At 38.6% G+C, this 14,617-nt stretch overlaps 2 protein-coding genes and 1 long non-coding RNA gene across 3 annotated transcripts; all 3 read left to right on the top strand.

Annotated features, from left to right (window-relative positions):
* On the top strand, positions 1-933 carry LOC133863434 (ethylene-responsive transcription factor ABI4). The gene has a single exon (XM_062299369.1). The coding sequence runs from the start codon at positions 1-3 to the stop codon at positions 931-933; it is 933 nt and encodes a 310-aa protein (XP_062155353.1).
* Positions 934-5,220: 4,287 nt separating this feature from the next.
* Positions 5,221-6,056, top strand: LOC133864522 (RING-H2 finger protein ATL66). Its single transcript, XM_062300884.1, has one exon. The coding sequence runs from the start codon at positions 5,397-5,399 to the stop codon at positions 5,889-5,891; it is 495 nt and encodes a 164-aa protein (XP_062156868.1). The 5' UTR covers positions 5,221-5,396; the 3' UTR covers positions 5,892-6,056.
* Positions 6,057-11,054: 4,998 nt separating this feature from the next.
* Positions 11,055-11,527, top strand: LOC133863986 (uncharacterized). The gene is made up of 2 exons (XR_009899456.1): positions 11,055-11,196; positions 11,300-11,527. It is a non-coding gene; the product is annotated as an uncharacterized LOC133863986 (long non-coding RNA).
* The last annotated feature ends 3,090 nt before the right edge of the window (positions 11,528-14,617 follow it).

Genomic DNA, 14,617 nt, shown 5'->3' with positions numbered 1-14,617 from the left:
ATGGACGACTCCACCCCCACTCATCACCCTCCCCAAGACACCGACCCACCCATCCCTTCCTTCTCTTCCATCACAGACAAGATCAAAGACAGTGACGGCACAAGCAGCTCAAGCAGTACTTCCAGTAGGAAGTGCAAGGGTAAAGGAGGGCCTGATAACAGCAAGTTCAGGTACCGTGGGGTGAGGCAGCGGAGTTGGGGCAAATGGGTCGCCGAGATCCGAGAGCCACGCAAGCGGACGCGCAAGTGGCTCGGCACCTTCACCACCGCCGAGGACGCGGCGCGCGCCTATGACCGCGCCGCCATCATCCTCTACGGCTCAAGGGCTCAGCTCAACCTCCAGCCCTCTGTTGGCTCGTCGTCCCACTTGTCCTCCTCCACACGTGGCAGCTCCTCCTCGTCTTCAACTCAAACCCTCCGTCCTCTTCTTCCTCGCCCCTCTGGCTTTAGCTTTACCTTCTCTTCTACGTCTTCCACCCTTCCAATGATGGCTTCGTCGGGTATTGTGCCTTATGGGATTTACCCTAGTAGTGTTAGTCCGTCCGTACTGTGCCCTAACAATATGGTACAAAATCCTCAACAAACGGTCCAACAGTATCAGTATCATCAGCCGTTTGATGGGACTACTGTTGGTGATGTAGTTGACCGTACCGCAACAACCTCGTATCCAACCCCTAATAATCAGCAGCAGCAGCAGCATCAGAGTTACTTGTACAATGATATTAGCTCGCTTGTGGGCTCCGTGGGTTCGAGCTTGTCTCTGTCTTCGCCACCCCTGGTTGCACCGGTTGCTCCGGATCCGGTTGGGGCAGTACTCGGACCTGTGTCTCCGTCTATGTGGCCGTTGACGAATGACGTGGAGTTTACACCTAGCCTTTTGGACTATTGTGATCCTGAGTATGGAGATCCTTTCTTGTTTGATTTTAAGTACTGATCGATTGACGTCTGCATGTCTATTCGATCGGGAAACAAGGGGATTCCTAGATTTCTTTCAAGGTTTATACACTGGCTTGCATGCAAGTTCTCGAGCTGTTTTTGGTCGACCTATACTGTCTCGGTAACTCAGTATTATTAATTGATCTTTTTTTAATTAATATTACTTTGGCGGAAACCCTTCTGCAAGATTTGGTTGAAGCTGGGTTTGGTTACAGCTATGGTTTTGAGATTAATGTTGAAGATCAAGAAAGGACTGCCCAAATGATTGATCGAGGTGAGGGCTTTTATAGCATGCATCATCGATCTTACAGCTCTCAAGCTGTTGCTTTGCGGCGTTCTCTATAAGGATAGAGAATAGATCTAAAGGTATGGTTGCTTGTATCAGTGAAGAGATATATATATATATATATATTCAATTTATGGAGTTCCCGATAGGAATTCTTCATTCTCATCAAGGTTACAGGCCTACTCGATCGATCGGCATGCGCATGTACTTTCGCATTTAAAGAAAGCATATTTTTATGTAAAATTCTATTTTTATTAGTCAATCTAATATTAGAAAAAACTATATATTCTTTTTTTCTTCTTTTTTGGCTCGATAGAAACTAGAAAGCTTCCGGTGCTGGAAGCATTTGGGTTTTTGATTTATCGTCGCTTTTTGTTCTGATTGTTTGCTTTGAAATAACATTCATTTCTACCTTCCACCGAAAATCAATCCTTTTTGCCTTTTATTTCGAGAGGGACAGACAAAAAAAAAAAGGGAGTCGTTCTATATGTTCTAAGGTAGGGCACGTTGCAACTATTGTCCCAAGTAATTTTATTTTATTTACTACAATAATACATGATTTCTGAAAAATGTGGACAAGAGAAACATCTTTAATTAGGCTCTCAGGGACTCCTGAAAAATTCGCTGTTACTTCTCCTATGGAAAACTTGGGAGGTTCATATATAGGCTCGATTCGAATTTATGAAGCAGTTTTCAGAATAGAGAAGAGATATGATCGATCTATAATAGGATTTGTGAAATTTAGGAGCTAGTCCTAAGAACTTTATGAATAAAACATTAAAATCAAACACATTGCTTTGTTGCGTCTGATATGCTGCATGAGGTTCTTAATTGGATTTTTTTTTTTTTTTTTTAATAATTCTTCTGCATGTGTACTTTATAATGTTTATCATCTATTCTTTTAATTTGTCGTGTCAAATGACATATATACATATTGTTTTGAATCATTGATAAATAATAAAAATGTTTTTAATTAGGATTCTCATCTAATTTATCTCCATATATAAACATATTCATATATTTGAGCTCGTTAGAGCCGCTTTTACTCTCAATTATCTAGCTTGTCTTGCATTCCATTTGAAGTTTTCTGCTTGAGTTCTATCTGAACCTTTTGGAAGTGGTGGCCAGAATGGCCATTCTTAGAGTTCGCTCTTGTCTCTTGTAAACATTGCTTTAAAAGGACAAAACCAAAAAGAAAATTTTTCCTGAAGCAATTCGTTTGTATTTGGTAGTTTCTTTTCAACATATATATAATGACATCAGCTCAACTGACAAATACTTAGCCGAAAAAGGAATATTGCTTCAGATCACACTCAATTTATATAAAAACATGAAGAAGCAATATTTAATTTGTTGGTCTTTCAACTAAGAATTTGTTGAGTTTCTTAATAATCAAAATCAGGCTGATTTTGTCTTATATTCTCTGTTTCCATATTTGAAACTTTCATCTTTCCTATTGTTTATTGTGAAGCACAAATTAAATCAGGTTTTCTAGTACATTATAAGGAACTGTTAATGAAGTGTGAATGTATGATTAATTGTCATTTAGTTGACTCCAAAATGTCCTACGCATTGGGATCTTCAGAGATCCTAAATCATGCACTGGACAGTCATATGAGATACTATGTCATTTAGTTAACAAATATGAGATCCATCTACTCGAACAGGTAGTTGGACAGTCGAAAGCTGATTTGAATAGATGAGTCCTATATAAACTTGATCTCTTGCCCAAATTGCCCCTTTTTTTTCGCAGTAAAAAAAAGTACTGTGATGTGCTGATCGAATAGATAAAGTATGATCTACATATGTATTGTAATCCTGAATGTACTTGAGGTTATTATTTGCTATCAATTTGTCATGAGAATTGAATGATTTTGACCGTTGCCTAATTTTTATCATGGGCTGTTAAGAGAGAGTGACACTTTTAAGGAGTGTTTTAGTGATCCACTAATATAACGTATAACTTAAACATTTCTTAGATTTCTATACGTACTCGGTGTATATACTTCACTGCATTGCTAAATTTCCCTTTGAACAGAAGCTTTATTACTTTGTACCTATTTTAGGACCTTTTGTCCATCCCTTACTGTTGTCATTCTAATTGTGAAAGGAACTACGTACGTACTATCATCCAACATACTGCACGCAAACCATTGGCTTTGATACAATTTGTCAGGGAGATTAATATGTACCTTAGAGAGTGATCTTCTAGTGAGACTATAATAGCTAGAGTATGTTGAGATAACATTCAATACAAAAGTTTATGTTAATTTATAGATTTGGGTCAACTCTGTTATATATTAATTACTCACTCTAGTGAAACATTTTCAATGTAAGGCTTTGTTTCTATACTTACGTTAAGTTTCTAAATGTTCTACATTGCTTCATTAAGTGTAATGTGTATAAGTTTTTTGGTACTCCCTTGTAATGTTGTTTTCAAGGGTGAGTTCTTCATGATATTTGTATCATTTGGTATTAGAAACAGTTCCATGTTGGGTATGACATCAAATGGTTTGTATCATTTGGTATTAGAGTTTCTGAATGCCAACAAATTAAAAGACAAAAAGGACCCTAAATTTTTTTAAATAATACAAAAAAAATCTTATAAATTCATTAAAAATATCATTGTCAATGTCCCAAGGCCACTCTCTCAGTTTTTCATTTTTAGTTTTTAGTTTTTTTAATTTTAAAATTTTTTTGTTTAAAAAAAAAATCATGAATTGTATTTTTGTCAATAAGGTGACAATAACATTTTTTTGTTAATTTAGATAGGACGTTGACACAAGAGAAATGCTACACACACTCTCACTCTTTGACGTGGCAATAAAAACTATCATTGGATCCAAAATTTAATGGTAATTTGATTTTTACTGCCACGTTAGGAATTGTGCAATTGAAAGCGTGAGAATTGAAGTATATGTAGCATTTTATTTAACACAATTGATAATTTAGTAGACATCGATAATATAGTGTTAGTTTGAAGTGTACTTGTACTTCACTACTTCTTTCCAAATTTTTATATTAAATACGAAGTCGTCTCAAAATAGAGATTAGAGACAGCATTCACGCTCTTAATTAACTCTCCGATTAAAAGCTTATCTGAATATTTACATGTCTTGTCGACGCCGTGCAATAAAAATCGAGTAAAATGGGAAAGTCTCCAACTCTCTATGAGATAACCCCAACAGGCCTGTTATTACAATACACGTGTCTAATCTGACACGTGTATTAAGATACACATGTCAAAATGTGCAATTAGTGACTTTCTGATTTAACACAAGTCGCACGCATGGCTGCTTACACGTGGTAACCTGATCGACACGTGTACAGTATCTGTACACGTGGCAAAATGCACGTGGCAAATTGACAAAATTTTTGTAGTGAGGCAACAGTCGGACTTACTGGGTAAAAAAAAATATTGCTCTTCCCCTACCCTTTTTCCCCTTGCTTTTTGCTTGGGAAAAAAAAAAAAAACTAAAAATTTCTTGTTCAAATACCCTAAAAACACATAGTTACTTTGTTCTTACATCAAAAAAGATCTAAAGCTTGCACATTGCCCTCATACACTCGGGCCAATTAGGAGGGTCCAAGCAAGTCCTCGTGCAACTTAATATGCAAGATTACCTGTCCAAACACCTGAGTTTCACACCTCCTCTCTCTCATTTTTTTTGTTCAAATCTGGACAGAGATTTCCTTGAAATCTAAATCAGACTCTTTCCCATATAAACTATCAAAAATATCTTTTCAATTGGGAAATGATTCGTCAACCTCCCTTGTCAAATAAACGAAAATTCATAGACAGGAAAAAAATGTGACCTCTCTTCTAATGGATAATCTTAAAAAAAAAAAGAAAAAAAAAAGCACATGGTTTCTATTGTTAGAATAGGGGTAGTCTTGTCACGCGCTGTATGTGGGAGTAGGGCCAGTAGGCTGTTCTACCATTCCCGTCTTATTGATTAAATATCTATACAATTATACCCACAACTGTTTAATCTCTGAACTGTCTATCCACTCAAAATCTAACATCCCTCAAAAGCAGCCAGCTATAAGAGTTCGGCCCTTCACAATGCCGCCGCCGCCGCCTCCAGATCAGCCGTGGTCTTTCGCCTCCGCCATCTCATGACCACCGCCGAAAACCCATAACCACAGTCCACATACCCATTTACTCGTTCGCAATGTCGTCGTCATCGCAGTACTCTCAGGCATTCCACTGGCATTTCACCGCTCTCGACGACGACAACTTCGAGATCCAAGGCCGCACGCTCTTCCTCGTCGTGGTCCTCTTCTCCGTCATCCTTCTCTTCACCCTCCTCTACCTCTACGCGCGCTGGGTCTGCCGCTACCGCCACCCATTCCCCCACGCGCTGCCGCCTCCTCCGCCGCCTCGGTCTCGTGGGCTCGACCCCTTGACCATCAAAACCTTGCCCATAGCCTTACACCGGTCATCGGAAGCTCCGAACTCGAGGGAACAAGCCGAGTGTTGTATATGCCTCGGTGTGTTCGAAGATGGGGACAAGGTCAAGGTTTTGCCGTTGTGTCGGCATTGTTACCATCCCGAGTGCGTTGATAGGTGGCTGAGTGTTCATTCGAGTTGCCCGTTGTGTAGAGGCTCTCTCCGGATTAACAACACTCCGGTTGGCTCGGCCATTCCGCACATTGTAGTGGAATGAACCTCCAAAACTAGCTCTCTTGGTGGGTTAATTGTTTTGTGTAATTATTATATATATATATTCTAAGCCAATGTAAAGGTTTGTCAAGCATTAGTGTGCTTTTGTTAATTGTATTTACCACTATATATTAAATTCTTCTTTCTTCCAGTTTGACTGGTTTTTTTAGATGTTCCTGTGAACTATAATTTAAAGAAAAGAACACAAAAGATGTGAGTCATGCTTGTGTGTTTCAGTCAGTTCAATGGGTCGTGAATTTTGAGTTCAATTGATACACACAGGAAATGCTACCTACAATTACTTGGCAGGGTCACTGAGTGCCACCTGCTTGATCAATTTCCCTTGAGAGTTTTGTGTATCACTCCTCATTCGATTATTATAAGCGGGAGCATTTGTTATCTATCCCATTGAAAAACAAGCCAATTGCTCAGAAAGAATTCAAAGAAATAAGAAAGCAAGCCAATTGAAATTGATCAACGACTTTAAATTGGTCTCTAACCTTTGGTATTGGCCTCAGCATTGATTGGATCTGCTGCGAAAGAAGCCCCACAAGATATATAACAATTGAAGCCAATGAGTTTAATGAATCTTGTAAGACCATTCGGGATTTATACCTGAACATGAAGCTGATGATGCAGGGGTAGGCTTGATGTTACAGGAGGACATCGACGAAGCAATATGTTGTACTTCTGTGAGTTTCTCACCACTATAGTACAGCAGATCTGAATCTTCGTCCCAAGACCTGTTCGAACAAATAGACTTAGGAGTTTTCTTATTGAGAAATGATTCCTGCACTTATTTTTCACAACAACCGCACAACAGCTGACGTGAAAAGGCAGTTTTTTTTTTTTTTTTTTTTTTTGTTTTTTTTTTTTTTCATTTTCTTTCTTTTGCTTGAAAACCAATCGGAGGGGGAAATTAATTTCATTTCCCCCTCCAACGTAGCCCCTCTCCTCTCTCTCTCTCTCTCTCTCTCTCTCTCTTTGAAATTTCTCATCCTTACAGTCCCCGTCCCTCTTTGTAGTTAGCCTCCTCCATCGTCACTCTCCGGCTTCCTCTCTCTCTCTTGGCGGTTAGCCTCCTCCATCGTCCAGCATTCCTCTTCGGCAAATTTCCTCTCTCTCTCTCTCTCTCTCTCTCTCTCTCTCTATCTATGTGCATCGTCCGTAGCTCAATCGCCGGTAATCCTCGTCCCTCTCGGCGATCGGCCTCCTCTGTCATCTGACGTCCTTTTTCGGCAGATTTCCTCTCTCTCTCTCTCTCTCTCTACATCATTCGTAGCTCACTCACCGGTAGTCCCCGTCCCTCTCGGCGGCTTCTCTCTCGACAATCGGCCTCTTCCGTCGTCCAAGCGTCCCTCTTCAGCAACATCTAAAGATACACAATACAATACAATACAATCATAACAACACGTATTCTATCGTTCAAATAATCTTGGATATCGTCACATAACATCAAATTACCATTATGCATGCTAAGTGATGGGCATACAATAATAAATTTCAAAATAATCTTGGATATTGTCACATAACATCAAATCACACCTTCAAAACAAAGCAGGATAACCAACAACCTAATAACTACTACTCAACTTCAGCCAAACAACAAAACCAGAATTTATAACTGCAGCAAAGGCTGCAAATTCCACCTATTAACTAGAGCAAAAGATTTTAATTAAAGTAATGAATTAAACTAGAGCAAAGGATTTCTTTTGAATGCCTTTCAAATGGGCTTGCGACCCAAGCATTCTTCCTTGAAATGTTAATCCTTAGTAAATCTGTATCATTCGAACTCTCTTTGATCGAGTTTGCAAACCGGCTATTCTTACCTTCATTATGGACCAAGTTTTTGAACACCAAATCAAGAGCCAACTTAACCACTAAACCTAGACTTTGAACCAACATAGTTTTGACACTAAATTTGCTAAAATAAAACCTAACCAACTCCACATTTGACAATTATGTGACAACAAAGCAAAAACCCATAGAATTACAAACTAATCCTAAACTAGGACTAGGTTGAATTCAGAATTTAAACACATGTCTTCTTTAAACATGCAGACACACATTAAAACGTATAGAAATCAGTAAAAAATAGATATGTAGACTATGAATAATTAAGATAAGGAAATAATCAACATAACTATTTGACTATCAAAATAAACTCAAACATGATTAAAAAAAACACTAAAAATAGCTGCACTCCCCCTGTCTCACTTCTCCTCCCTCTTTTGTCCCTAAATAATAAAGAGAAAGTCACAAAACAAGCACAACGGCAGAATCATGATGTCTAAATGAAAATGTTTAATGCATACCTAAACCCATGCAATTGCAACTTAATCATCTAAAGCACATGCCTAAAATGCATAATCTAAATGACATGCATCAAGCTATTCACGCACAACAAACTAATTAGAAGAAGAAGAAGAAGAAAAAGAAGAAGCACAACACACAAAAGTTTGTGAATGCATGGAAGCACAAAACATTAATAACTCCCCCTAAATCAATACCAATTTTAACAAAATCCTATACCATATACCAATTATAACTAAACAACAAAATCTTTTCATGAAGCAAATAACCAATGATGCAGAACCCTATACTGAAAGTCTAAGTGACTTTGTAATCCAGCTAAACTCCATAGAAATAAACAATAGTAGGAGGGTGGATTACGACAGATTCGGCCACAGAGAGAGAGAGAGAGCGTCGCCGGAGACAAATCCGGCCGCCAAATCTCCTGGAGACGGAACACCGGTGAAGGATGGCCCGGTGGAGGGTGGCCGATCACCAAGAGAGAAGCCGACCGCCGAGAGGGTTGGTCACAACCCGTGAGAGAGAGAGAGAGAGAGAGAGAGAGAGAGAGAGAGGTGGCGGTTTTGGATGGAGGAGACCAAACACCAATAAAGTGGCGCCGGGAAGGGGAAGACTGACGAGCGAGCGGCAACGGCAGTTTCATACGGAGGTTGGAGAGAGAGAGAGAGAGAGGAGCTGCTGGCGGCTATTTCGATAGAGGAGAACTCCAGTGAAGCGGCGCCAGCTAGGGGACGACCGAACGGCTCCCTGTACGGACGTTGCAGAGAGAGAGAGAGAGAGAGAGAGAGAGAGAGGCTGCGTTGGAGGGGAAATGACATTTAATTTTCCCTCCAACCAGTTTTCAATCAAAACAAAAAGAAAAGAGAAAAAAATTATTAAAAGCACATTTACACGTCAACCTGTTATGCGAGTGTTGTGCTAAAGAGGTGCAAGGATCATTCCTCTTTCTTATTTACTGTCCGATTTACTACGGCTTGAAAAAAAAGCATATGTCATTCTTCTTCACATTTAAGATCCAAGTGACCTTGGAAGGCAAACATCGGGAAATAGCAAGGTCGTGCCCTTAAGCCTACGTAGTCGGCCTTAAAAAATCAAACCACCAAGGCACACATCTGGCGTTTGGAGAACTTGTAATGGAAAATTTAATGATGAATGTAACCTTTGAGGTTGTCATTTGCGACTTCTGAGTCAGAAAAGGGAGAACATGCATGTGGTTCTAATCAATAAACGTGCGTAATCTGGAGAGGATGGAGTATTAATTGGGTGGTACCCGTACATCCATGTAAGAAAACATGAATATACCAGTACATTTACAACTTACAAGCAAGAGTGAATATCTGATTCATCTCACAATATTAATTAAATATTTTTTTTTTTTATTAATTTTTATATAAATGATGATTTAACATGATCTTAGAGTAAATTTTTAAAATTTAAACCTTAACTTTATTTTTTATTTTAATTAAATATTTTATATGTTAAAACTCATTTATTTAAAGGTACAGTTAAATACTGTAAATTCTAATTTCAAAGTGTTTCTTAGCCAAATTGTGTTGCAGCGTTGCAGGAGGACAGCCTGTTCGCAGCATTCATGCTCTGTCCCTTGTAACTTGTAAGTCCTTGCTCAAATTGGGTGAGAATTGATGGGCCGTTGAGTAATTACATACCTAAGTTGGAGTGATGGGCTTCTGATTCTGAGGCATTTGGTAGGTTTGTTCCTTTGTGGGGCATGTCAATTTTTCCAAATTTTTTGGATTTTTTTTTGGCCTATTTTCTTCTTGCTATTAAAGACAAGCCACTGACGGAACTTGATTCATGGAGTGGGTAGAAAGGTGGCTATATCCCCTATCCGAATCATGGCCGGGCATTGCTTCTCTCTTATTAGCCCCAGTTGCCCACATTAATGTCCAAACTAGGCATTTGAGGATTAAGATTTTTTCAAATTATTTGTTTGAATTTGAGAAAATTCAAGTATGTAATTGTGAGAGACAAATTATGAGATTTACCTGACTGAATAAGTGATTTGACAACCTAATTTCTATTTGGTCAGGTGGGTCTCATAAGTTGTCTCTCACAATCACCTACCTGAATTCTATCAAATTCTAAGAGATAATTTGAGAGGATCCTAATCCGGCATTTGACAATAGAGCTATGATGAGAACAGCATATGTTAAAAGGATTGGCTTGTATCCAGTTTCAGCTAGAATTTGGGTACATGGTCTCTGTGTCTTGTTATAGAACACGTGTTTCAATCTTAACGGATTAAGTTTTAACTCAAACTGGATCCAAGTTAAACCCATATTAAAAAGCTGCTTTAAATTGATAATTTGTATAAATGTTTCAAGTGAAAACCGTTATTCATTAAAAAAATTGTGAACATTTGGGGGTAGGTGGTAGATTATGAGGCAACTTTATCTTATCTTCGTTTAATTTCAATCATATAAGGCCGGCCTCAATATGGCATTATGACCTTAATTCATAAATTTAAAAGAACATATTGATATCTAACAAGCTAGGAATTGCTTAAGTTAGTATATAGCCTTTTTTCCCACCTAAGATTGGGATATATTATGCACGTCAAATACACAATCAATTTATGAAAAAAAAAGAAGAACAAATACATATATAAGAAAGAGATATACCCAAACACAACCTTAACCAATCTACCTGCCCAACGTCCAAGCTCAATTACTTTTATCGTCGTCCGAAGCCCAGGTATAAGGGCCGTAGAGAAGCCCATTATACGTGGGCTGTAGAGAAGCCCAGTATTTCAGCGAACGTTTGAGCCTGCTCATCTGAAAGATAAGCAGCCCAATAATCTCCAAAAGCCCGAATCTAGCCGACTATGCATTAGGGTTTCTTCTCGAATCACTATAAATACTCTCCAAAGCGTAAGACCATACTAGCGTCTAGACCATTTGCTTTCTGCGCAGATTAGGGTTTTTGTAGCGAGGTAGCAAGGAGGACTAAGGCGCCGAATCACCATGCGAGCCAAGGTAAGCTCGGTGTATTGAATGCCCCTTTCTCGAACCTTACTATCTGTTTGCTTTGAAAATTAACTTTATTTTCGGTTTCTGGTTTATTTCTGGGTCTTTTCAGTGGAAGAAGAAGCGTATGAGGAGGTTGAAGAGGAAGCGCCGAAAGATGAGGCAGAGATCGAAGTAGTTCTTCTACCATCAATAAATCGTCGTTGTTTTGGTGTCTAATCGTTTACTGATTAGAGAGTCGTAGCGTTTTTTCTGTTTTTATGTTTGGATTAAAGGTCTGAAAACTGCATTTATGTTATTGCTTAATGAAATTTCGTATTGCACTTTTAAACTTTGATAATTATAGTGATGTGGAAATTGGGTATTCGCTATTTATTTTTTATGTTTGTGATGTTCTGAAATTCATTATGGTTTCCTTTGTGGCTCGCTGAAAATATGTTGGATGAAAGAAAGGAATTGTTTTTGAGATGATTAGTTTATAGGTTTGATTAATATAATATCACAGTTTCCGGCCATAGATACTGCTATCATGTTATGTTGAAGGTGTGCCTTTTCAAAGTGTGGTTGGCAGCTGGTTGCACTTGGATTTGATTATGTGTTTGGCATCTAGGCTTTTGTTGGGCTTTATTTTTTGATGAATGAGTTCATAGAGTGCCTTGGGCAGCTCTCTCCATGGCCTATATGTTGAAAAGTATTTATGCTTAGTGTAGAATTTCCTTTGTTGTGTGGTTTTTTCAGAAGGATCATCTTTGGTGGTTAGATAAAGGCTTGACTTGCAACCTGTAGCCTAGATGACTAGCTGTTTTGATTCTTAACTTTAGCCATTTGTAAGTGTAAGGAGATTATAAGATCGTGGGCTATTTAATAATGACATTCCACTGAGTTTTGTTCAAAAGGACATGCATTTTGTGTAAAAAGGGTGTGATTGCTACAAGGGTTATGTGCCTCTTGAATAAAGTAAGTCTTTGGGTGTTTAGGGTTTAGATTTGCACTTAAGAATAAAGTGTGTTATTGCTGCAATGGTTGTGTGCTCCCTTGATTTATATTGGGTGGTGGCTTATGAAGGCGATCTATACCATAGATGACGTACATCATACAAATTCTCCCCTTGGCAAAGGTTCCCTCCCCTTAAGAATGGTTCCGGCCCTACCAAAGGCAGGTGTCCTACTGAAAGGTTATCCCCTACTGAATCCTCCCCTACAAGTAGGTTCCTGCTCTACAGCAGCAAGGCAAGGGTCAGTCCCTTATGTCAAGCAATGGAAAGCCTCCACTGTCTAACCATTTGGACTCGCAGTTTGTGGTGTATGTAGGATATGCTTCTGCAATAGTGATGATGTGCTGCTCCCTTTATGTTTTTGTCAGGTTTAGATGTGTGTTTTGGTTTTTCATTTACTTTTAGGTGAACATCAATGTGTGTGCTCTCTTACCCGACCTATTTGGACTCTTACCCGACCTGTCTGAAGAGGATGTTTTGCACGGTGTTCATAGGATCTTGTCGGATTGAATTCTCTGGTACTCCGGTTATAAAAAGTAAAAAAAAAAAAAAAAAAAATTGATGTGCGCTCTCTGTCTGTACAATGCGTATGGTTAAGTATGTTCAATGGTGTAGATTAATTCTGAAATCATCTTCTTATGATGTCTTGGCTAACATTTAGCTCAGATTAATATTAGCTCGCTTTTGTGCACAAATTCTGAATCTTGCGCAATCATAAAAATTAATCTCATGGGTTTTTTTGAAAATATCTATCACAATAGCACCATAGTAAAGGATGGAAAGCTTTCGTCTATGTAGATTTTATCCATGTGGATACAATAGATGACAACCAGGGCTTTCAAGATCTAATGGTAATATTTGATCAAATCTCTTATTGTGTGGCTCCAGACGAACTTGAAATGTTGATTTTTGGAGCTTTTACGTATCGATTATTTAGGAATCAAAACTTCAGATCCCTCTATTTTTTGAAAGTACGCAAAAGAAACTAGTTCATCCAATTTTATTTTACTTCATATAACTTCTAGAGAAGTTTATCTTTGCCGTCAACAGTTTGATGGGATTTTCTATATTTGAAAATCTAGAATTTGATTTCTCATTTCTTATCAATTTGTTTGCGTTCTTTGATTCTCGTGTTCAACGGATGATATTTCTCTTCACAGTTTCGTTTGGATTTAGCTGAGCTAGACGTAGATATAAATTTTAATTAAAAAAAAAAATGCTGACAGTCTATGTAATTGCTATGTGTCCTTTTGAGTATGCAATTACTGTGTCGTTTGAGCATGTAAGAAGTATTTTTTTTTTTCTATAATATTAACTAGAGGAATTTTTTATAAAATGTTGCATGTGAGAATCATATGGACATATGCTATTAAGAAACGAAAGTGTTTTTCACATGCTAAACCGAACGTTTTGGGGAAAATTCTGTCCTTTGCAAGGCACTTAAATGAAACTAATGAGTAAGCATTGGGGATAATTGAATAAAGTTTTCTTTTGTATTGAATTGGAAAAAATTATTTCAATCCAATTTATACTAAATTACCATATGTTCTTAGAGAATGTGATGACATCTTTCCCACGAAAAAGGTCTTATTCCGGAAAGGGATACTTGAAAACCCCTACTGCCCTCTTTGCCTATCTCAGCCTAAAACTATTTTCCATACTTTGTGAAGTTGCCCTGCTACGATGGCGGTTTGGCAAGAGAGTTGTAGAAGGGTGCTGAAATTGTCCTTACAAGAGGCAAAGAGTTTAAGTTTCATACGGCATTTGCGGGAAAAGTTGGAGAAGACAGCTTTTGCAGAAATCCTCAATCTTATGCGTCTTATTTGGCTTCGTAGGAATTCCTACGTATTTAGAAAGTGCTTTGATTTCCCGACTAACCTAATCCAAAGGGCAAAACGAATAATGGAAGAGCTGGAGAATGCAAATGAGGGGGAGCATGATGTTGCTGAGTCGGCTATTTCGTTTCCTCCAACATGGGATTGTCCTCCGGTAGGTTTTGTGAAGCTAAACTGGGACGCAGCTCTCAACAAGGACATGCGAAGGATGGGGATTGGTTTGGTTGTTCGAGATGATCAGGGGGACGTGGTGGCAACTAAGGCGAAGTGGCTTCCTTTGCTTCCAGACCCTACCACCACAAAAGCTCTTGCAATTTGGGAGGCAACGAAATTCTGTGTCGATAATGGGCTGGAGAAAGTGGTCTTAAAAGGAGACGCACAATTAGTTGTGAACGCCCTGTGTCAATGAACTGCATGTTGGAGTTCCCATGGACACTTGATCAACGACACCAAACTTTTGTTGGAGCGAATACAAACTGTGCTAATAAAACATGTTAAACGTTCTGCTAATACAGCAGCTCATTTGATGGGAGAAGTCGCTATATCTCAATTGATCAATTGTGCTTGGTTGGGAGTTTGTCCTCCACATATTCAGCCCTCT

This window comes from Alnus glutinosa, chromosome 3 (assembly GCF_958979055.1).
Source record: "Alnus glutinosa chromosome 3, dhAlnGlut1.1, whole genome shotgun sequence".
NCBI lineage: Eukaryota > Viridiplantae > Streptophyta > Magnoliopsida > Fagales > Betulaceae > Alnus > Alnus glutinosa.
This window is presented reverse-complemented; position numbering and strand designations above follow the sequence as displayed.

What these genes read in the sequence shown, in the direction of transcription:
- LOC133864522 (XM_062300884.1), top strand. Translation starts at nt 5,397, where the DNA reads ATGTCGTCGTCATCGCAGTACTCTCAGGCATTCCACTGGCATTTCACC.
- LOC133863434 (XM_062299369.1), top strand. Translation starts at nt 1, where the DNA reads ATGGACGACTCCACCCCCACTCATCACCCTCCCCAAGACACCGACCCA.